The following is a 23022-nucleotide window of genomic DNA, read 5'->3' on the forward strand; positions in this document are numbered from 1 at the left end:
CATGTGTTACCTGCATCTTTCCCCCTCGTCCCCATTGGTTATGACCTTTAGATGAGTATAAACAAGGAAAATAAAAGATGAGGACATATAATGTAAACCTCATGCATGAGAAAACTGTTCCTATCCATGTGGTTTACATTATGTAAACATATAGGGCTCTATTCATCATGTTAATTATCGGGGTCCGAGCAGTCATGCAGAGGGGGCGGGGCCACAAACTCTAGCACGCATGCGCACAGAAGCCCCTGCATTACCTTTTTGATGAATGGCCCGATAACTTAATTTCTACAAAAGCAGGTGAGAATGTGCATTTCACCTTATGTAGAAATGAAATGATGATGAATTGACTCCTTAGTTTTAATAGGCTCATAAAGAACTGGAAAGTAAACATATTAGGCCCAGACACCTCTAGGGAAGCACATACTATCCTAACACTGCAGTTTACAAATTGGTAGGTGCTTCATTGGATTCACCTTATCTTCAATCGCATGTTTTTTTTTTACCAGTTTGTGAATCGTGCTGATGTAGTGTATAATGTGCATCATATGCAAAACTGATAGCAACATAGTATAAACTACACTTCAACATGTTCTTCATAACATACTTATAATAGTCTTGTGTATGTTGTAGGGACACGTCCCACTTTATGTGAACGCTACAGCTGGGACAACTGTCTATGGTGCATTTGACCCCATAGATGAAATAGCAGACATATGTGAAAAGTACAACCTCTGGCTGCATGTGGATGTAAGTAACAGTCACAAGGTATAACACTTGGAGCCTGTCTTGTTAAGTCATTGTCATGTGACCCGTGATACTTTTATTGGCACAGGCCGCATGGGGAGGCGGACTTCTCATGTCCAGGAAGCATCGCCATAAGCTGAACGGAATAGAGAGGCAAGTTTCAAACTGCTTTATGACATCTTCTAATGACCAATATGGTTTGTTTTATGAACAATATGGTTTGTTTTATGGACAATATGGTTTGTTTTCTGGACTGATATTTATGTACATGGGTTTTATCCGCAATAAGTGCTGACTCTGATTGCTCTCTGATAAATAAATATGCAGGCAAATGGAGAGCACTCCTGAAGCCATTGATACAAAAATGCGTAATTTAGCTCCGCCCCCTCCACGCAGTCCTGTCTGGCCTAATGACATAGGAGCTCGCCCCCGCCCCGCAGTGGCTGCTGCGTCTTCTCTTCGGGCTTCTCCCAGAGAGGACATATAAAAAGTCAGCAAGTATGGCACACCGAGTCACACTGTGCATGCGTGCCGACGGTTACCACCAGGAGCCGCAGAACAAATTTAGCAAGAGCTGGAGATTTAAGTGGCTGTTTCTGGGAGGTAACAGGGGCATGGATAAAAATACACAGACATGCCGCGGTCAGCAATTGCATCTAAAGATGCCGTTTTAATCTGAGCCTCCATAAGGCTGGTGCAATGTTCAATGGAGCGACTGATGTTGCATCTTTATACGCACGGCAGTGGGTTAGCGTTGCAGTCGGTGGGCATCTATGTACACATAGCTGCGGCGGCTATATTAGCATAAAGATACAGGGCCTGATTCACTACATATCACAATACTACGTACGCACGCAGTTCAACTGCAATAGCACGCTAAACCACTGCGTGCGCAATGCAAACTCAGCCCTACATAAGGACGCCCGCTTTACCATACGTACATCTGTAATACAATCGAGTACCATCGAACCTATACACTCTCTTGCACAAGCCCTGACCTTACTCAGAAATTGCTAACAGCCACGCACGCTATGAGACCTCAGGCAGCGACTAGTTTATGCACCTTGTCGACCCCTCCCGTCACCACCCACAAACGGCACTTCCTGTCAATCACTCTGCTATGGGTCTGCGTAGCCCCTGCGATCGCAGTCCCGATAGCAGTGACTAGTTTGCACATGCACACTGCGATGCATACGCATGTGCAGAACGCAACAAACACCCAATTGCGTGCATGTTAGCAACTGCGGTCCTTGCTGAATCAGACCCACAGGCACGTTGAGAAAAGGTCACACGTTGTGCCCCTTTGTAAAAATAACAGGCACGAAGTGCAGGCAGCATAGTGCTGCTGTATCAGGAGAGAGAAACTGTCCGCCTTCATGTCCTTGCTCTCATTAGCATGTATTGATCAGACAGTAGCTGACATGACGGACTTACTGCCTTGCATTTTTTTCCATGGCCTGGGGAAAAGCCACTGTGTGACATGACCTCTTTATTTGCCCCACTGAAACTTGACAAAAACGTCAGTAAAGATAAGGTTGCAGAGATTTAAAATAAGGGGACATCTATTGCTGTAATCATCAACGTATCCATTGTACCAGAGCTGGAGCACTGCAGGCAAGGGACAATCAGAGCACATTGCTGCTGTGTTATATAAGAGAGGCACATTGTATATACGTTTACAAAGCATGTTATAGGAGGCCTCAAGCTATAGAGAAGAACATTCAGTGAAGATGTAGGGAAAACAGTGCATGAATATTATTTTGAAAGTAAATATATCAATAAAGAAAGTACATTAAAAAAAATACATACGCTATACTCTAATGTAGTTAGTTATATTTACTTATCAAAACCACCAAGGTAGTTAGCATTAAAATAGACCATAACCGGTTAGCTCTGTTGTAGATTGACCCAGATATACATACTGTATATATTTCTTATATTACATACTATAACTCAATGCAATTAACCTAACAAGGATTCCAGCCTTATCTAAGCTGGAACTAGGTGTGTGCGAACTAAGGACCTGATTCAGAGCCGCTCGCTCGCGCTGTGCGTGCGCAAGCGGCCCGATGCTTTCCATACACGCATGCGCACGCTTCCTTCTGCGCTTGTGCGAACTACACACTGCGATCGTATCCCTCTCGCTCGCCCAGCAAAGGCAGCCCAGTGTAATGAGTGACAGGAGAGGCCGTTTGTGGGTGGTAACAGGGGCAGGACACTAATAACAGGGGGTTGGAGATGCGAACACAGGCAGTGTTTCAATGCCGTTTTAGAGGCGTGCATAATTAACAGGCAGCGTCATAGTACACGTCACTTGCCTTTTTTTACACTGATTTCCTCGCAATGCTTGCAGTAGGGTAAAGCAACCGCAAGCACTGCGTTTGCATCCGATGGTGCTCGATGTACCAATGTTTTAATACACTTCCTGGAGATGACGTGTTGCTGGTGGGCGGCTCTGCCTGTGCGATTGGGCGTACGCATACACAAAGTGGCCGCTCGCTAAGACATGGTGGGCGTGCATATGCCTTGGCGAGCGATCGCTTCCCGTGGCGCCACTTTGACAAATTTGCATATGCATCTTGCGAGCGTACGCAGATAGCGAACAGGTCTGAATCAGGCCCTAAGCCTTGGAGAGAGATAAAGTGGAGAGAGATAAAGTACCAACCAATCAGCTCCTTTCAAACATAGCCTGTAAAGTGACAGTTAGGAGCTGATTAGTTGATACTTTACCTCGGTCCATTTATCTCTCTCCAAGGCTTAGTACATAGGGAATTGGTTTGATTCCCGGCAGCGGCAGCCCGACATCAGCAGAGTTCCGAGCAGCGGAAGCCCGACAGCACTGGAAATCCCGATCGTGGATAGGTGAGTATCTACTAACCTAACCTTAACCCCCTAACCCTAACCCTCCTTAGGGGTGCCTAACCCTAACTTCCCCCCCAAGTGCCTAACCCTAATCCCCCCTCTAAGTGCCTAACCCTAACCACCTCTTTCCCCGCTGCCTAAACCTAAGTCCCCCGGGGGGGTGCCTAACCCTAAGTCCCCCCCTGGGGTGCCTAACCCTAACCCTCCCTCCCCCTAGCCTAACCCTAACCCTCCCGGGGGGGTGCCTAACCCTAAGTCCCCCCCGGGAGCCCTAAACCTAACCCTCCTCCCCGCGGCTGTCCGCTCGCGGCGCCCGACATCACTACGATCGGGATGCCGGGCGCCGGTCTCCCGGCGTCGGGGAAATGCCGGGCGTCTACATCTAGACGCCCGGCATTTCACCCTTGCCGGGATATGACAGTCAGGAAGCCGGCTGCCAGTATTTAGGCAGTCGGCTTCCCGATTGCATACCGTACATGGACCCCTAAAACATCTGACTGAAGCTGACATTTTATTTGGAGTTTTGTTTTTATATTATTTTATCACTTTTATATTAATAATTTGTTTATTGTTTTCTTATACAATCTTTCTAGAGCGGACTCAGTCACTTGGAATCCCCACAAGATGATGGGCGTTTTACTCCAATGTTCTGCAATTCTATTAAGAGAAAAGGTAACAGACACTAATAAATATCGCACCTGTAACACAGTTTTGTCTATTCACACAATGTACAGTAAGTAGGATGATTTGGACTATTCACATTTGATACATTTTGCTCACTTGTCAGTCATTTATATATATTTAGTACAAAACTAAAACTTGCAGACACTCAGTACTTTATTCAGAGTTGGACACAAATTAAGTAGCAAAATATGTCCCCATATTCAGAGTCTGTAGCATTCGCAACTTTGTAGCTGGGGCTCCTTCCCCATTCGGATTTGGATGGATTGCTACTGGGGTAATGGTTTCACTGTAAGTAGTGAAAATAGGGTTTCCACCTGTGTTCTGACAAAATATAGGACAGGGGGGTGACATGGACAAAAATGGGGGCCGTGGCCATGTCCCCTCCCCCAATAATTAGAAAAAACACTGTGCGTGGTGCAGCTGTGCTGCAGGGGGTGGGCACATGCTGCAAAGGTGACAATGTCACCTTCAGCAACTGACCCGGGCAACCGCCAAGACCCTCCAACATGCCCAGAAGTGGGTAAAGAGTCTATACTGTTTTTTGCATGTACTAAATAAAAATACACCCTACCTATATAGTGGTTTCTCTGCAAATGGGAACATCTGAAAAAAATTGATCCTCCCTGGACAGGCAGTGTCTTCCGTCAGTATTCACTATTCACGTAGGAGATTACATGGTCCGGAAGATGCCTGTTTGTGTAGGAAAATAACCAATGTCATCATCATACAACAGAGGTTTGATCAGACTCATGCCACCTGTGTCCCCTCCAGCCTCCTGGCCATTCTTTCCAGCCTCCTGTCCCGTATTTCTATCCTTCTGCCCCTGTCTTTCCAGCCTCCTGCCCCGTATCTCTCCAGCCTCATTTGTCTCTCCAGCCTCCTTCCTCTTGTGTCTCTCTAGCCTCCTCCCCCTGTGTCTTTCCAGCCTCCTTCCCTGTCTCTCCAGCCTTCTGTCTGTGTCTCTGCAGCCTCCTTCCCCCCATCACTCTAGCTTCCTGCCCCATCATTCCAGTTTTCTGTGTCTCCCCAGCCTCCTGCCCCGTGTATCTCCAGCCTCCTGTGCCCTGTGTCTCTCCAGCCTTCTGTCCTGTCACTACAGCCTCCTTCCTTGTCACTCTAGCCTTCTACCCCTGTGTCTCTCTAGCCTCCTGCCCCATCACTCCAGTTTCATGTGTCTTCCCAGCCTCCTGCCCCCTGTGTATCTCCAGTCTCCTGTGTCTCCCCAGACTCCTGCCCCCTGTCTTTCCAGACTGTGTGCGTAATCCAAATCCCACCTTTATGACAGCCAGGAGTCCATCCATCCCATAGGGGGTAGGGAAAAGCTGTGGTTGTGCTGTATAGGTGCTTCATCCACAGCCTCTGCTTACATGCTGCTGCGTGGCCGACAATACAGCAGCAGCGCGCATAAGCTGAGAGCGCCTGTCACTCTGCACTCGGGAGGTGGAGCTGAGCAGTGCGGCACTGCACCAGCCAACAGTCCTGAAATCAGGACAAACTGCATCCTGTTTTGAATCAATACAGGACACAGCATGCCCCTTTCAAATTCAGGACAATCCTGTATAATACAGGACGGGTAACAAACAAACAAAACTAAGTGAAAATGATAAAACTCGCAGTACTCAATAGAAACACATTACAGTTAATGGCCGGATACCATAGCAGATAAGAAGTACCAATATATGTTTATATTTTCATGACAAAACTTAAAAATATACAGTACGTGCAGGTTTCCCCATCCCCAGCTGAGTATGAAACATTCTTTATTTTTGTTAATAAGTGTGCACTGCAGTGTACAGTAACTTTTAAGCCACTGTTGCAGCAGCAGGGCCGTAACTAGGGGTGTGCAGCTGTGCAGAGTGCTGGGCTGTGTGGGTGGCATCGTCTCCACCCCACAGCCCTTGCTTCTGACTAGCAGGATCGCTGCTGCAGCGCCCCTGGGGCATCCTTTAGATCAGGTCTGGCCAACTTGTGGCTCTCTAGCTGTTGTGAAACTACAAGTCCCAGCATGCCCTGTTACAGTTTTGCTATTAGGGAGTGCTAAATCTGTGGCAGGGCATGCTGGGACTTGTAGTTTCGCAACAGCTGGAGAGCCACAGGTTGGCCAGGCATGCTTTAGATGCTCCAGTCATACACCATGCAGCCTGTACAGCTGATTAAAGCGTCCTAATGATGCTCCGGTACTGCTGGCCCCGCCCTCTCTGCGCCTTTGAGCCATGTGATGGCGTTGTGCAGCAGTTTTAGTGATTTTGCTTATATGTGTGCGATTTCAATGTGTGCGACCAATCAAATGCAGTCATCATCATCAGTGTGCAACTTATGCCAGGTCTATACCAGGGCTATAGCACCAGCATGAAAGACCCCTCCAGGTGGCTACGTTGTAGTTGCGAATCGTGTCTACACGACCACTGCCCGCTTCTGTGTGACCTTTTCAGCCCCGGCCCCCTAGTCATAAGCTGTCGCATGTACAGCAAAAAGCTAACAATAGACTTGTATTGGGAAAAGAGGTGCATGCACACTAACGATATATGTGACCTGCGGCTGGAAGGTGCTTACTAACAGACTAACTGTGCATCTGAATTATATAATCAGTGAACCTGCACTGAATGCTAATTATGGGTTACCTCTGAGTTTTTTTTTCCAAGTGCTAATATTGCTATTTATATTGTTTTTATTTAGAGTTGTAGTTTATGAAACTGTTTTATTTACATGTGTGTTTCACCGGCCGAGTGATAATATTGTGATGTAGTTGTATCAGGGCTGTCTTAGCAGCAGTGCAGGCCCCTGGGCAAAGCAATGCACTGCCGGGGATGGGATGCTATCGGTGGAGGCTGTGCCGGGGGAAGGGGGGCGGTGTTAGCTATCGGCAGAAAAACAGAAGTCATTTACAGGAAAAAAACACAAGTCACAGTCTAAACATGTACAGTACAACAAAGTTCCTATGCAGTGCCCCCAGTAGTGCCCCTTATACAGTGCCCCCAGAAGTGGTCCCCCCTACGCAGTTATTGTAGACTGTACTAATATATCTAGAAACTACTCTATAATTACTTAGAAACTGTACTTCGTTATGTCATGATTTTATTATCCATTGTGTTTCTAATGCACCATTGCAAGTATGAGTTATTCTGCATTACATTTTTCTGCATAAAAATGTGGGCATTGCATGAAATTCTAGTGGAGCCATGTCTGTCTATATAAAAAGAAGAAAAGCACACATACACGCACACCTGGAGATACGGTTCCATGAGTACAAGCATGCAGAAGAAGTCAGTGACTTGTAGTTCCACAATGGTATTCGATCTTATTTTCACTGTACTGTATTATCCTGGTATACAACCACACAGGCAGAAGAACTGCAGCCCCATGCTGACCAGGTTGGTTTATTATTATGACAGGGAGGCCTAGGCAGTGGGTTTTAGCAGAAATACCCCATGTTGTCCCCCTTTTATAGCCGTAACTAAACCAGGCTATACCTCTAGTGCTAAATAGTCATTTGGGTTTCCTTTTCATTACTATTTAACTCATATTTCAAAACAATATATGGCAATTATCATCATCATTATCATCACATAATCTGGCTGTAGTTTGCATTATATATGTATTTTAAATGTAAATTAGGCCTTTTATTACTAAGGTTTGTGATGAGGTTACTACACACACCGTGAAAAACAATAAAGGGATATTACTGCTCACTAGTTATCATTTTTACATGACTTTTCCTGTTTAGCTACTTTGTATATACATTTATATTCCATATGTACTTATTCTACAATCCCATCATTATGAAATGCAAAGTTATCATTGAAGTAAAAAAACACACCTAAATAAACAATTTGCACATGGCTGCATAGTGATTATAACACAACATTCCCCATAGATAATACCACTATTAACATTCATTGCACATGTTACAGTTCTGTTTATGGTCTTGTGTTTTGTTTGTATACACCAGGGTGTGCTGCAAGGATGTAATCAGATGTGTGCAGGATACCTCTTCCAGCAAGACAAGCAATATGACATATCATATGACACTGGGGATAAGGCAATACAGTGCGGTCGCCACGTGGACATATTCAAATTCTGGTTGATGTGGAAAGCAAAGGTATAAATGCACAACAATGCCAGAGTACATGGATGCTTGGGTAGTAGTAATCATGGATTGGTATTGTTAAGAACGTAAACAATTCAGGTCTATAATAATATCTCAAAAGTACTGGGCGATAATACAAACTGAAAAAGACAAAAAAATGTTCAACAATGATCCTTAGAGAATCCAAAATGTAAAGGATAAGACAAATATCGTAATCCAATAACAATTCCATAGGTCAGGGCAGGCAGCATACAAACATAGTCAAAGCTAAAGTCCAAATAATAAGCAGTATGCGGAACTGAATGCAGGAAGCACGGGTAGATACCACAGTAGTAGATACTATCACTGACAAGACCAGTCCCTCCTTGCTTTTAAAACTATCAGGACCCAATCAATAAATACACAGACAGGTGTGTACAGCAGAGCAATCGGTGATACAGTTACGTGACTGCTGCAGTGTATAACTATATACCAGTATCCCAGTCACTAAGTGACAGGCCGGCGAGATGCTGAAGTGGGGGGCAATGACTCCCCTGTTCATGAGCTGCTGTGTTCTAACATTATCTCCCACATCATTTGGGGAGGGGATCAAGAGACCCCAATGACCAGGATTATGAGGGTGCTTTCGTCAACCTCTCAGCATGACCTCTCAGCATGAACATTTGTAGCTAGAACCCAGGACTCCTCTTTGCAAGGCACAACCCTTCCAGTGAACTAGCACACTTGCCCCTGAATTTATTCAGATTCCAAGGGTTTTTCCACACATTCTGGCCGAATTCAAATAGAGGCGTAAAGCCGCAATCGGCGAAAAAGTTTTGCCTATTGCCATATTTCGCCTGTTTGCGTCTTATCTACAAATTCAATGCCATGACCAATTCACCTAAGCAATACTCAATGCACTGACACATTCGGAAAAGTTTCTCCAATGAATGGCAGGCAGAAAACAGTGCAAAATCTCTATTGTGGGGTGCAATTGTGGGGAATTGATTCAGAACCTTTTGGACACCCCCCCCCCCCCCCAAAGGACAAATCAGCAAAAAAAATACCTTAGGACACCCCAAAAAAGACATGTCATTTGTGGGGCGAAAAAGAAAATAGTGGGGGCTCAGGGATAAAAAGTAGCAAAGTAGGTTTTTTGGGGGGCTGTAAGGATGGGGCAGGTGTTTAGGGTTGCAGGTGCAGCAACAGGTGGATTTTTCAATTTTTTTTAAAAGTGCATTTTAGAGAGACAAAAAATATGCTCGCACCCGTTTTCAAGTACCCCAAATTTGACTGGACTATTTTCACCAAAAAATACTGTTTTCTATTATTCTTTACCACTTTTACAAATATGCTTCTAGAAAGCTTTTAATACAACTTACGGACACAAAGTACATTTATTAGGGCTAATAGTACACATCTGTAATGATTTCCAGTGTCAGTGTGTCTTATTTTGGAGTACAGACTGATTCCCCCAATCTATTCAGTACTTTCCGCCTGTTATGCATTCGCCTATTTGCGTTTTCGCCTGTTCTGTAATTGAATAGGGCGAATTGCGGGGATGCGCATGCCGCAATTTCACGTTTCAAACAGGCGAATGCAGCGGAAAGTACAATAGGCTAAAAGTTTCTGACTTTTTGCGTCTAATTGAATACGGGCCTAACAATTTAATAGCACTGCAGGTGACTATAACCAACCTCTGGCACGATATTTCTTTGAAAAGAAAGCTGACTTCAGCAAGTAATGTTCTGGGATTTTGTAGGGATGGACATCCAACTGATAACAGACATCACTTAATTTTCTATCTAAAGGGCCTAATATTTTTGTGTCCAAATTTAGCTGATGATTGTTTCAACCTGATGTTAAGGGTTGAAAGCCAATGGTCACCAACTTTAAATGTGCAAGCTTTCGTATTGCCATCAAAACATGTATTTTGCCTGTAACTCAGCCTTAGCAAGAGCAATCTGAGCCTCTTTTCAATTATTTTATAAATGCCCTGAAATTCTCCTAACTTTAGGATAGACAGGATGCAAGGAATCAGGAAAGGATGTAGCCTTGGGATTTTGGTAGAAATAACAAGATGGCTGCAGCAGCAATATCGGAAGCCTCTACCTCCACAATAAATGGAAATTACCAACACATGATGATATAGTGCAGGTGCAGAGCTAAATAATTCTTTTATTTTCAGAAATGCTTTTTATCATCCTCGAATGACCATTTGGTGGGATCAGCTCTATGGTTGCCATCACCAGTAGAGGAGCCTCCACAATTGAAGTGGAATGATAAATCATGTGTAATAATTTGCAAAGCCTGGAAAAACCTTTCCATCACTTTCTGGTTGGAATGAGTCACACAATCTTGAATGGATCACACCTTTCCCTTGTTCATGGAGAAGCCTTTGGTTGAGGTCACGTAACCCAGGCATAAGACCTCTTGCATTTCAAGTTAAAAACAATGAGTTGTAAACATCTTGAAGTGCAAGAGGTGAAACATTTTTCATTTTCCACCATCATTCCAGAACTTTAATATCTTATCGACACCTGTTTTTTTATTTTGAACACCTGTTTCTTCCAGTTCCATGTACCAGGAATATAAAAATCCTACATATTATCAATATAATAAGGACTTATTAGGTGCCTACAGTATATGGTTTCATGGTTCATATTTGGATTTTCATTTGAACTTTACCATTGGATTGTCTGTCACATTATGATTATTATCAATACTGTTGTTTCCCCTTTTGCTCTTCAAGGTTTTTACCCAGTGTCCGACGGGGGCATAAAGGGCCCACCGGAAAAATGCCATGATAGGGGCCCATGCTTAAAAGGAATGGTCATCCACCACGTATAATTTTCAACTTCTCATTTTTAAAGCTTAGCAAACAGTTGTTTATTTTTTATTTTTTCATTCGGTTCTCTATAGTCAATACAAAAACATAGGAGTCTATGTATCCAGCAGGTTTTTACATAAAATTATGCAGAAACTGCAGTTTTTGCATAATTTTATGTATCGATCCTATGTACTAATGGAACAATGCAGGAGATTTCACAGAAATCTCAGGCAAAATGATAATTAGCACCTCAGATCACAGTCCTTATTATTCTCAATGGGACCTAAGATCTGACCCCTATGTACTAAACTCCAAAAAGCAAAGCTTTTTGGGGGTTAGCATAGGTAGTGTACACCATCTTCAGATGGTGTAAACTAGTTTGCCTATGGGGGCTCGCGGTGCAGTGGAGAGATCTTTCAATCTCTCCCCCGCAGCCCATGGCCAGCCCTGGAAACTGCCGCAGTACAATTGCAGGTGAACGTTATAGAAATTAAGTGATGGTTTGTAGGCCCCTATGTGAGAAAACTGTGGAGGTTATATTTAACTCCTATATTATACCATGCAGATAATTTGTATTATTGCCTTCTAGTTCTGGGATATTATTATAGACCTGGTTAGTGACCTGTTCCATGATAAATCATTTTACCCATGCTGAAGTCCAAATACTGGTAACCTAAACGATCTTTAAGGCAAAGGCGACTGTTATAGGTGACAATGTGGGATCTGGTTTTAAGGATATATCACATGTATATGGTATTATTCATAACATTATCAGTGGGTTAATACATATTAGACATGATACAATGGAATCAAGGTTTATTACTCATTCACAAACCTTGGTCATTCAGATACAAGTCCATTCACAGGTTGTCCACACACGTGGAGAGTGGAAGGTCTAATGCTGGTTTCCAATTGAAGATTATTGCAACCAAATGACATTTGCCTGATCACTGTTCTCTTGATTGAAGACTGTTCTCTAATTTCAGGGAGAATTATTATTAGGCACAGTCTAACAGCTATTTTAGCCAAACGCCATTGGCAATTTTTTATCTTTTATTTATTGGTATTTTATATCTTAAATTTTATATTAGTCCTTTTTTTTAGCATTAAATAACATGTCAAACATGGCAATCATTCCAAAGATGCAGAGATCCAATATTTGAATTTCCTGGGCAATTTTGTATCAAATAAAAAATGCTAACCTGTATTTAGAATTAAGGCGCTCATTCAGCAGTGCACGATGATCGGGAATCTGCGCAGGCACCTTACCCGTTCTGTGCATGTGCATAACGGGTATGCGATCCCGCACGTAGACTGACATCAGATTGTCAGTGATTGACAGTCTGCTGCCAGATGTGGGCGGGGGGGGCGGCAATGGCCTCCGTTTCCCGAAACAGAGGCATATTTCCGCCGTTGTGGGGGAGTGAACAGGCTAGGATCTCCGTCGGCTGACGGAGATTTTCTGTCTTCTTCCTCTTATCTGCGACGGCCGGCTGCATGACCCCATGAGTCACCTTACCCGGCAGATGTTCTGCAGATTATCCGATGCTGCGTTGGACAACGCAGCTCAGATAAGAAATGCAGCAGGAGGCGTGGTGCCTCCTGCTACATTACCATATCAGCACAGACGGAATAGCTAAGCTGCTTGCGAGCAACTGTGCAATTGCGTCCGTAGCTGAATAAGGCCCTAAATACACAGGCAAGAGAATTCAGGGCTCATATTCTTCCCGGCCACTTCCCGGAACAGCCATAGATCCGATAGATGAGTGAAGTAGGAGGAGCAAAATAATATATTATTGATGACAAAATCTCCTGAAAACAAGGCTAATTGTGTTCCCCTGAGCAGGCAAATGCGACTGCTCACTGTTATGGAACTGGTCATTAGTCACTGAGGCCAAGCAACCAGATTACATGAGACTCAGAGCAGTGAAAGTCTAACCAGTCCTGATCAGGTGCTGATTGCACTCAGTGATTGCCAGTCAAACTGACCACCCGAATTTTTGCTTGTTTATCTACACAAAGGATGGAGAATGGACATGTAAATCAAGTACAGATGTGATTAGGGAGATTTCCTTTTCCCTGGAAAATGAATGATTAGCACTTACAGTAGATGTTCACATTCAGCTGTTTGCAGTGTGAGTGCAAGTCACACAGACCATGATATTATTATTATCCTTTATTTATATGGCGCCTCAAGGGCTCCGCAGCACCTTACAAAGTACAGAAACAAATGAGCACACAAGACAACAGTTATAACAGTACAGACAATGCAGGACAAGTACATGATTTATACACAATGCTGCATAACACCTAAATAAGCAGCAGGGTGTCAGTAACCAAGTTTTAGGTGCCATTATAAATGAAAGTAAAGTAAGGCAAGAAGAAGCACGTGAGGGAAGAGGGCCCTGCTCGCGAGAGCTTACATTCTAAAGGGGAGGGTCAGACAAACAGGGGTGACACAGATGGGCTAGATAGTGAGGAAGGAGCATAGAGTAGTGGGTTAGAATGAGCGCTGGAAAGCATTGAGGAAGAAATGGGTCTTGAGAGCCCATTTGAAGATTAAGAGCCAGATTAATATCATTCCTTCTTTTCCAAACAGGGCACTGAAGGGTTCGAACAACAGATCAACAAGTGCTTGGAGCTGTCCGAATATTTGTACTCAAAGATCAACAATCGGGAAGAATTTGAAATGGTCTTCAAGGGAGAGGTTAGTTTTCCAACATTCTGTTAACTAATCACAAATATAACACCAAGGCCTGATAACACAGCGCTATCATAGTATAATATGCAAAACCGTAATAGATTGCTTATATCCTAGTATTATCTAGTTAAAGACTGTTGAAATGAATCTAAACTGCCTGTACAAAGCCGTCAGCATCTTCCCCTTACTTTTTGTAAAAAAATAACCATTTTATTACTTACAGTATTTTACTGTCTATCAAATGCAGATCCTAAAGGGATTGGGGGTATTTACTAAGCCTTGAATGGAGATAAAGTGAATGGAGTTAAAATGCCAACCAATCAGCTCCTGTCATTTTTCAAACACAGACTGTGACACGGCAGTTGGAGAGGATTGGCTGGTACTTTATCTCCGCTCACTTTATCTCCATCCAAGGCTTAGTAAATAGACCCCAAAGGGTCATAAGGGGATAAATGGGGTGGGATTCCTTGTCAAAACTGAACCTCATTAGGCCTGGCCATTTGTTGCAACATTACTAAAACTGAGTGTTACTGTTTTCCAGCCTGAACACACAAATGTTTGTTTCTGGTACATCCCCCCGAGCCTCAGAGGCATGTCTCCATGTAATGAGAGGCAAGAAAGGCTGCACAAGGTGAGACATCTCAATCCAATGTACAAATGTATAACATGGAATAATGTAATAGATACCTTTCTATAAAGATGTACTTTGGAACCAACTAGCTGAGGAAATGTTGGAGATGTGCCAGTAGTGTTATCAGTTTTATGGACAATAATTAGATGATGTTTGTCCATGGAAGATGATGCTTCGTCTTTTTCTGAGATCCCAAATTCACCAGGAAAGATCCATATTTGGTGGGTAAATTCCAACCGATCCGGACCCGCACATTTCTAACAATATTATTTTTCTGTGGGTTCCACCACAAGTCATGTATAGTATAAGAGCAGCAGCATATGGTATCCGAACACAGGACCTGATTCAGAGAGCTACGCAAAGCTGATATCTTCGCAGATGGAGTGATTGTTTGCAATGCACATGCATGAAAGCCGCACAGAACACAGGGAATCGGTATGAAATACCGGCTGACGCATGGCCGGCAGTTCGATTCCCGGCAGCGTCAGTCTGACAGATACAGAGATCCCGACAGCGCTGGAAATCCTGATCGTCCCTAGGTAAGTACAAGCTAACCTAACCTAATCCCCCTAACCCTCCTTAGAGGTGCCTAACCCTAACCTCCCCCCCTGTGCCTAACCCTAATCCCCCCTCTAAGTGCCTAAACCTAACCCCCCCTTCCCCGCTGCCTAAACCTAAGTCCCCTGGGGGGGTACCTAACCGTAATCTTCCCCTGGGGGTGCCTAACCCTAACCCTTCCTCCCCCTAGCCTAACCCCCCCCGGGGGGGTGCCTAACCCTGTCCCCCCCCCGCGGCTGTCCACTCACGGCGCCCGGCATCCCTTCGATTGGGATGCCGGGTGCCTGTCTCCCGGTGTTGGGAAAATGACAGGCGTCTATATTTAGATGCCTGTCATGTAACCCTAGCCGGGATAAAGCAATCGGGAAGCCGGCTGTCGGTTGAATACCGCATACAGGCAGCGATTGCATTGTGATTACTCTCGCACATAGGAACCACTCACATAATGAGTGACGGGTAGTCAGGGTTTGGGGGTGAAAACGTGGGTGGGCGGGGGGCTAGAAAGACGCAGGCGTGTCTGACCGTTTAAACGCCGTTGCATGGGTGTGCATAAATTAGCCATTGTCATCTCCTTCACAGTGTCAGGAGAGCTGCAGTGTTTGCGGCTGGTCAGACTTGCCTTACATGCAGCGTGACTGCCCGGTGTGCTTCGATTTCGATGGTACCGATGTTTACCGATGTGAGGCACGTCGTCGGTCGGATACGAGAAGGCAGCAGTGGGCGTCACTATGCTCGGCTGTGCTACAGTGATCTTTTTGCAAAAAGATCATAATCATGAGCATATCTATAACGGATGGGGGGGGGGTGTTATGCACATGGCCCCTGAAGGGGTAACCTACACTGGACACCCTGCACCCATAACCTATACTTACTTATCCACCGACGTCAGTGTGATCATCGTAAAAATGGCGTATGCACCAATTTCCTGGCAATCTGAGCAAGTGCAGTGGAAAAATCACAGGGAAAATTCTGCCAAGTTCATGGAGTTCTGCTAATGCGCAATAGAGTCTTCTTGCCGCATGCGGCAGCAGAAGAAGGTGGAGCCTTCTCTTCTCCTAATATCCCCCCCTCCCCCGATTCTAATGTTTCATTTTCATGCTGTTATTCACTGAGGACTTAGGGCCTGATTCAGCAAGGAATGCACGGATGCAGATGCACGCACTCGTCCGCTGCGAGTATATGCTAATAAATGCATACGCACGCAGAATAAGCAGATGCCTAGCAAAACACAATACCTCTCATTTCCCTTAACGTGCGTTCTGTTATACCACGCAAGACAGCAGAAACATCGGTAACATTGAGAACCATCAAACACATTAGCATATTAGTGGTTGACCTGACTCACGCAGGATGTGTGCCACTTCCTGCGTGTAACTAGACCTCAGCCTATGGTCATCGCTGCAAGGGCTTAATTATGCACGCCCCTAAGATTCCTGCGTTTGCCTGTCCACCCCCACAAAATGGCACTTCCTGTCAATCACTTTTCTCTGGGTCGGCGTAGCCTCTGCACACGCAGTAGCCATCGCCATAGCTAGTTTGCGCATGCGGCGGAGTTCGTGTGTTCTCTCCTGTGCGTTCCTTGCTGAATCAGGCCCTTGTTCCCAGATTACACTGCAGTGTGTTGTGCAGGTAGCGCTATATGACCATGGGGGTGGTATGCTCGGCACACTCGTGAAGAAGCAAGAATTGATACTGATGCCAACACTTCACAATGTAATCAGTGTAAAAATACAAGACAGAAACACATTGCATTCATCGCTTCTTCTAATTGCACTGTAGTACAGGTCAGAGTGGGATCAATGTAGGTTCACTGGCTTAGGGGTAAGTAATCTTGATGCCTGATCTTTTATCAGTATGAAATGCACGTCAGAATGATATGTGAACATGAACAATCCATCATCTGAAAACATAAGGTATACACAGACACCCAAGCTAGCATATAGTCCAACTCCTCCGGTAAATGTAACATTTATAATTGTACAAACAATGGGGTCTATGTACTAAGCCTTGGATGGAGATAAAGTGAACGGAGATAAAGTACCAGCCAATCAGCTCCTAATTGCCATGTCTCAGGCTGTGTTTGAAAAATGACAGTTAGGAGCTGGTTGGCTGGTACTTTAACTCTGTTCACTTTATCCCCATCCAAGGCTTCGTAAGTAGAGCCCTAAGCAGGATTGGACTGGCCCACAGGGGTACAGGGGAAATCCCCGGTGGGCCCCACTGCCTGAGTACGTCAGGTGTCAGGTTCCAGACCTCAAATCATACATTGTTACTCAATTATATGGTCAGTTACCTGGTGGAGGAGAACCACTGATCAACACGGGTGCTTGGCTCCTTTGTATAGAAACTACAACCAGATTTGCCTATTCGTTAGTCAAGCTTCTCTGGGGTCTGACCACACCCCTTAAGCATGGGCCCATACCACTGCATTACCCCGGTGGGCCCTTTATGCTCCAGTCCGACACTGGCCCTAAGCCTTATAGAGAGATAAAGTGGATGGAGGTAAAGTACCAACTAATCAGCTTCTAACTGTCACGTTCCAGGCTGTGTTTGAAAAATGACAGTTTAGGAGCTGATTGGTTGGTACTTTATCTCCGTCCACTTTATCTCTCTGCAAGGCTTGGTACATCTACCCCAATATAAGTAGGCATGAAAACCCCAATTCTTGTACTACAGCATGACGCAAATTTATTATACAAACACACGCCATTACTGACTATTCATATTAAGGTGGGTACAACCCTGCATCACTACAGAAGCTCTTTGACCAACTTTTGATCATAACTATGGTTTCTTCAAAGGTTGCTCCCAAGATAAAAGCGCTAATGATGGAGTCCGGGTCAACGATGGTGGGATATCAACCCCAGGGCGACAAGGTCAACTTCTTCCGTATGGTCATTTCAAACCCAGCCGCCACCAAATCCGACATCGACTTCCTGGTGGAAGAAATCGAGAGACTGGGGCAGGATTTGTAATAGTTGCGACATGTACAGTTAACCTTCACTGTGCTGGGGGGGGGGAACCTACTCCCCTCCCCAGCTGGCTGACTAGTTGTTTTTGTTTTGTCATTTCCTGTGAAATCAAAACAGGAGAAAATTCTTAAGGAGATGCCCTCAGTAGTTCTCCTCTGGCACCTTAAAAAATATAGGTTGCTAAAACGTATATGTAGATCATTGAAACACAGATATTATCTAACATGTGTACGGTGAAACCTTATATATGTGTTTGTTAAGGATGTCAGAAGCATACGAAAAAACACACAAAAAAAATCAAGATTACTGAGTGTTGTAATATGTATCCACTTGTACGTCTGTGCGTGAATATTTATGTACGGGGCCGGCCCTTGACATATATAACGTAGGCCTTTGCTTCTAGCAGTAAATGCTGGTAGAGTAGGATTCTCAAGCTGTTGAAAGTTAACATGCGAAACAGACTTAATATACAGGGAAAGACAGACAAGTTCCTCAAACTCAAGGAGACCACAGAGAAAACTCTGAGACAGTTGTAAATTGTATGGTAAGAAAAGGGGCAGATATTACTGATGGCAACTAAGGGACTCATGTCTTTTTGGAAGTAATGCATTGACTTCTGTATATGCTGTTTACATCTAGAAGGATACAGATACTCCTATAGCTGGATAATGCTTGTTATACAGTTTTGCAGCTAGCCACTGCTAAAATGTGTTACCATACTCAGTTACACCAACAGGGTTATACCCCCACAATGCATTGCTAACTCCATTTAAAGCCTATATATATTTTTACTTGGATGAAAGATTTAGCAATCTAAAGCATGCCACTGGATCCACACAGGGAGTGGCCTATTGTGTTTATCTGTGGCTTATGTGGTTCAGCGGGGCTTGGGTGGTTCAATGGTGGGGCTTAATTCGTTCACAATTATTTTGTCCTTTTAAAATGTTAGGCGACATGATATGGCCAAGAATATGAAATCCTCTGTCCAAAAGTGTTTGCTCCATTTGGCAGACTTGATGCGATGCGTCTTAGGATATATGTTTATCTCCTTTTATGCAAAAATAGTTCAAATTATAATTACAATGAAATTACCATGATGCATCAAAATATAAGGATGGCGTTATTTTATTTATTTATTGTTATATTCTACTTTATTTATATGATGTCACAAGGGGTCCGCCTTAGTACAGAAACAGTATGAACAAAACAAGAAAAGAGTGACTTACAGTGCAAAACATTGCAGGACATGGACAAGGTTTATGTACGTAATAAGTAGTAGGGCTGCCGAACCCAAAGGTGCCGTTGTAGGCAGTGGGTAGGGGATGATGGCCTAAGTGAGGGAAGGAAAGGCATATGAGGGAGAAGGGCCCTGTTCATGAGAGCTTACAAATAAACACAACCTGATATTTAAACGTACATCTGTTTGTACCAGACGGAGCAACCTTAGATTTGTGGGACGGAATCCTGCCTAATAGTATTGAACCTTTTCTTCTCGATAACCTAACTAGTCTGAAAAGCATTAACCAGTAAATAGTTGTGTATCCCCATCAATGTCTTGGGGGTTATAGTAGCACTGTTGTTGTTAACAGGTATATTATTGCTGTATTTCTAGGGATTAATTTGTGTAGATTGTGTATATTATCGTCAAACAAGTTTGTGAACTGGGAATAAATGTCATAGTTTTACAGCAGTTTAACTGATAAAGAAATAGGTATACAAAAATAATTGCTTATTTATATGCAGAGATTTACCATGTTAAAGAGGTGTCTTGTATTTTCTTCCATTTGTATTGTATTCTATTTATATATATATAAATATATATAGTATATATTATTGAGGTAAGTTCTAAATAATGTTTATTGTAATTTAGTGTCTTTGTGAGCCAAAGAAAACAAAAAAATATAAACATAGTAAACTTGTAACTAGTGCCCTTCAATTTAGTTCAGAAATATAAAATATAAGCCTAGATTTGTCAAAGGGAACGAATATTTAGCCTCTATTAATGCCCATTAGAATAAAGGAGGTATAAATAGCGTTAAACTGTGGCCCCCTTTGAGAAATCTAGTACTTAAGCTCAGAAAAAAAAATGCGTACTATACTAGCACTTTAAATTCATCAACATTGATTTTATTATGTGCATTACTTTCAGTTGGATCAATATAAAATACTTTTTTTTTTTTTTTTTCACTATTTACAATTAATTTGTAATGTTACATTTGAATCGGCCAAGTTTTTCTCTTCTCACTGAAGATCTGTAACTTTGATTTACTATTTTGGTGTTTATTTCTAGTTAATGGGGTGTATCCTTTAAAAAGTGTATAGAGGCAAATTGTTATAAAAAAAAAAAAAAAGGTGGTAAAACAAGTTAAAATAACAATTCTTCTTTCTCCATTTTGGCCCCAAAAGTGTAGACAAAAATTGTGGTCATTTTTTTATTACATACCACAAGTTGAATGACAATTTACCTTCATTTTTTTTTTTTTAATTATTACCCTTTTTTTTGAGTTTTATAAAATGATAAAGGATATCGAAAATAATAAGGGAATAAAGAGGACGGGAAACCAAGTGGTACAAATCTCATGCAGCACTTGCTATGGGATGCTGTTGCGCTCGGGATCCCGGTGGTCAGAATCCAGATGCCGGCATCCCTGACAGGGTTAGGATACCGACACACCTGTCGGTAAGTATTCAAAAACCTACCCATACCCCTAAATCTAACTTACCCTCCCCACCATGAAGCTAACCTTCCGCCCTAGTGCCTGACCCTAACCCTCCCCTTAACCCCACTACTTACTGTCGGGATGCCGGAGCCGGCATTCTGAGCTCCGGCATCCTGATAGACAGGATTTAAACTACATCCCAAATGGGTTTTTTTACTGTACGCAGATTTTATGTACAACTAGGTTTCCTGTTAACAATCTTTTTATTCTACTTGATTATTAACATTAAAAAAAATAATAGAGGTGGTGCTGACTAGATGGAGGTGAGATTTTAGGGAACATAAATTTTAATTCAGGGCATATTGTTTTGCAATACTTATAGGGGTGCCAATATACAGTACAGCAATAGTCACATGAAAGATTTTGCCACTTGTAAATCTACATGTACATCTATTAATATCTATGATGGTTTGATCTTGAGAATTTTAATCAGCCAAGTCTTAGTGGACATGAATGCGTATACAGCTATATACATTTCTGTTTAACCAACTACCTTTATACGGTACATCATTTTCAATCTCCAATGATGTTGTGTTTTGTAAATTCATAACGAGTGCCAAAATGTCTCCTGAAGTTTCACTGGTTGTGGACAATCTTGTGTCCATCGTACGGTATCTATCAAAATCGCTTTGTCACACTGTCGTAACATTCTGGTTTCTCGGTTTCTTCATTCATGTTAGATGAAAGCACATGGTTATATGATATCATAAGTAAAACTGATTATACAGATCAGGTGCCTATGTATGCAAAACACAGTAGGAATCATTTTGGCGCTGTGAATTAATCTGCTCAGAAATAACCATTGGTTCATGATATAAACCGAATGACAATATATCCATACATGCCTACTTTGTATGCAGAAGTGGATGGCATCTAGTAGGGTTGTCTACTCTGACAAAAGTCCGGTGGAACATTCCAAAATTTGTGAGTCTCTCAGACATTCAGGGGTCTATTTACTAAGCAGTATTAGGAGACAGAGTGAAAAGTGATAAGGTGCCAGCCAATCAGCTCCCAACTGTCATTTTTCAAACACAGCCTGTGAGATGGCAGTTGGGAGCTGATTGGCTGGTACCTTATCACTTTTCACTCTGTCTCCTAACACTGCTTAGTAAATAGACCCCTCAGAGAGAGTAGGCAAGATGAATATATCTGAGTAATTCTAGCAATCTACACCCATGTAAGGACTTTATTGTTCAATCTGGGCTACATAGTGGTGGGGATTTAAGACAAACTACAGTCATCAATCACTATGGACCACACTTGTCTTGCACCTATAACTTGCATGTAGTGGAAGCAGCCATACTGTGAGTTGAACTAACATTCATGAGAAGGCAGCTCATGATCTAAGTGACATCTGTGAGGAACTTAGTGTTTCAAGCATGTCATGACGTGGAAAATATTTGATTGGCTGAAGTCTCAAAAAATATGTTGCTTCAGCCCACAAATTAGCTGCCCCTCTGTGTATCGGCAGCAGATGCACTTTAATTGCTTCTCCAATGCACTTGAGCAACTAGCTCATCACCTAGAACTAACATAACTATTAGAATTAGAGTTTTTCAATATTCGAATAAATAATTGAGATATTTGCGGTAAATTAATACAATTGGAGAGAAATAAAAGTTAAAGACATTTTTTTGCCAAGCTGTGATTGATCACTGAGTTACCACTTCTTTGTGTCGGGCAGCGTAATTCACAGACTTCTATCCAAGAGGACTCCATGTTGTCTCAGGAGGGCGTCAGGAACCATAGCAATAGTCACACTGCCATATTTGGTTTTGTTAGGGCACAGTATGTGTGAAAAGTGAGAGATATGGTGTGGTGTGATAAATGGACCCTTATTATTCTGTGACTAAAAAGAAATGTCTAACTATTAAAGATGATATGCAATGCAGTTTTAATTTTACAATAAAATTCTACCATAAAACCGCACGTCCTTTGTTACATTTTTACGTGTCAGAGTTGTCAAATTTGAAGTTTTATTATGAAACTGTGTCTTGTTACTTTTACATATGGATATATCCATAGCTACTTCATTTGTGCTTTGCACAAATTAACTTAAAGACCTAATGTATATTTACTAAAGTGCGGGTTTTTAGATGTGGATATGTTGCCCATAGCAACCAATCAGATTCTACTTAATGTTTATCTAGCACCTTCTAGAAGATAATAGCTAGAATCTGATTGGTTGCTATGGGCAACATCTCCACCTCTAAAAACCTGCACTTTAGTAAATGTACCCCTAAGCATCTTATAC

At 42.9% G+C, this 23022-nt stretch overlaps 1 protein-coding gene across 4 annotated transcripts in view; it reads left to right on the plus strand.

Moving 5' to 3' along the window:
• GAD1 (glutamate decarboxylase 1) overlaps nucleotides 1-21619 on the plus strand; it is a 167564-nt gene extending 145945 nt beyond the window's left edge. For all 4 annotated transcript variants that reach the window (XM_088469590.1, XM_088469513.1, XM_088469505.1 and 1 more), the window contains 7 exons: nucleotides 631-747; nucleotides 833-897; nucleotides 4200-4278; nucleotides 8240-8389; nucleotides 13786-13893; nucleotides 14429-14518; nucleotides 17878-21619. In XM_088469590.1, the coding sequence (XP_088325716.1) occupies nucleotides 631-747; nucleotides 833-897; nucleotides 4200-4278; nucleotides 8240-8389; nucleotides 13786-13893; nucleotides 14429-14518; nucleotides 17878-18051 (783 nt within the window). In that variant the 3' untranslated portion in view covers nucleotides 18052-21619. The remainder of the gene's footprint in view (nucleotides 1-630; nucleotides 748-832; nucleotides 898-4199; nucleotides 4279-8239; nucleotides 8390-13785; nucleotides 13894-14428; nucleotides 14519-17877) is intronic.
• The last annotated feature ends 1403 nt before the right edge of the window (nucleotides 21620-23022 follow it).

Source organism: Taudactylus pleione, unplaced genomic scaffold (assembly GCF_031769625.1).
Source record: "Taudactylus pleione unplaced genomic scaffold, aTauple2 ptg000004l, whole genome shotgun sequence".
Taxonomy (NCBI): domain Eukaryota; kingdom Metazoa; phylum Chordata; class Amphibia; order Anura; family Myobatrachidae; genus Taudactylus; species Taudactylus pleione.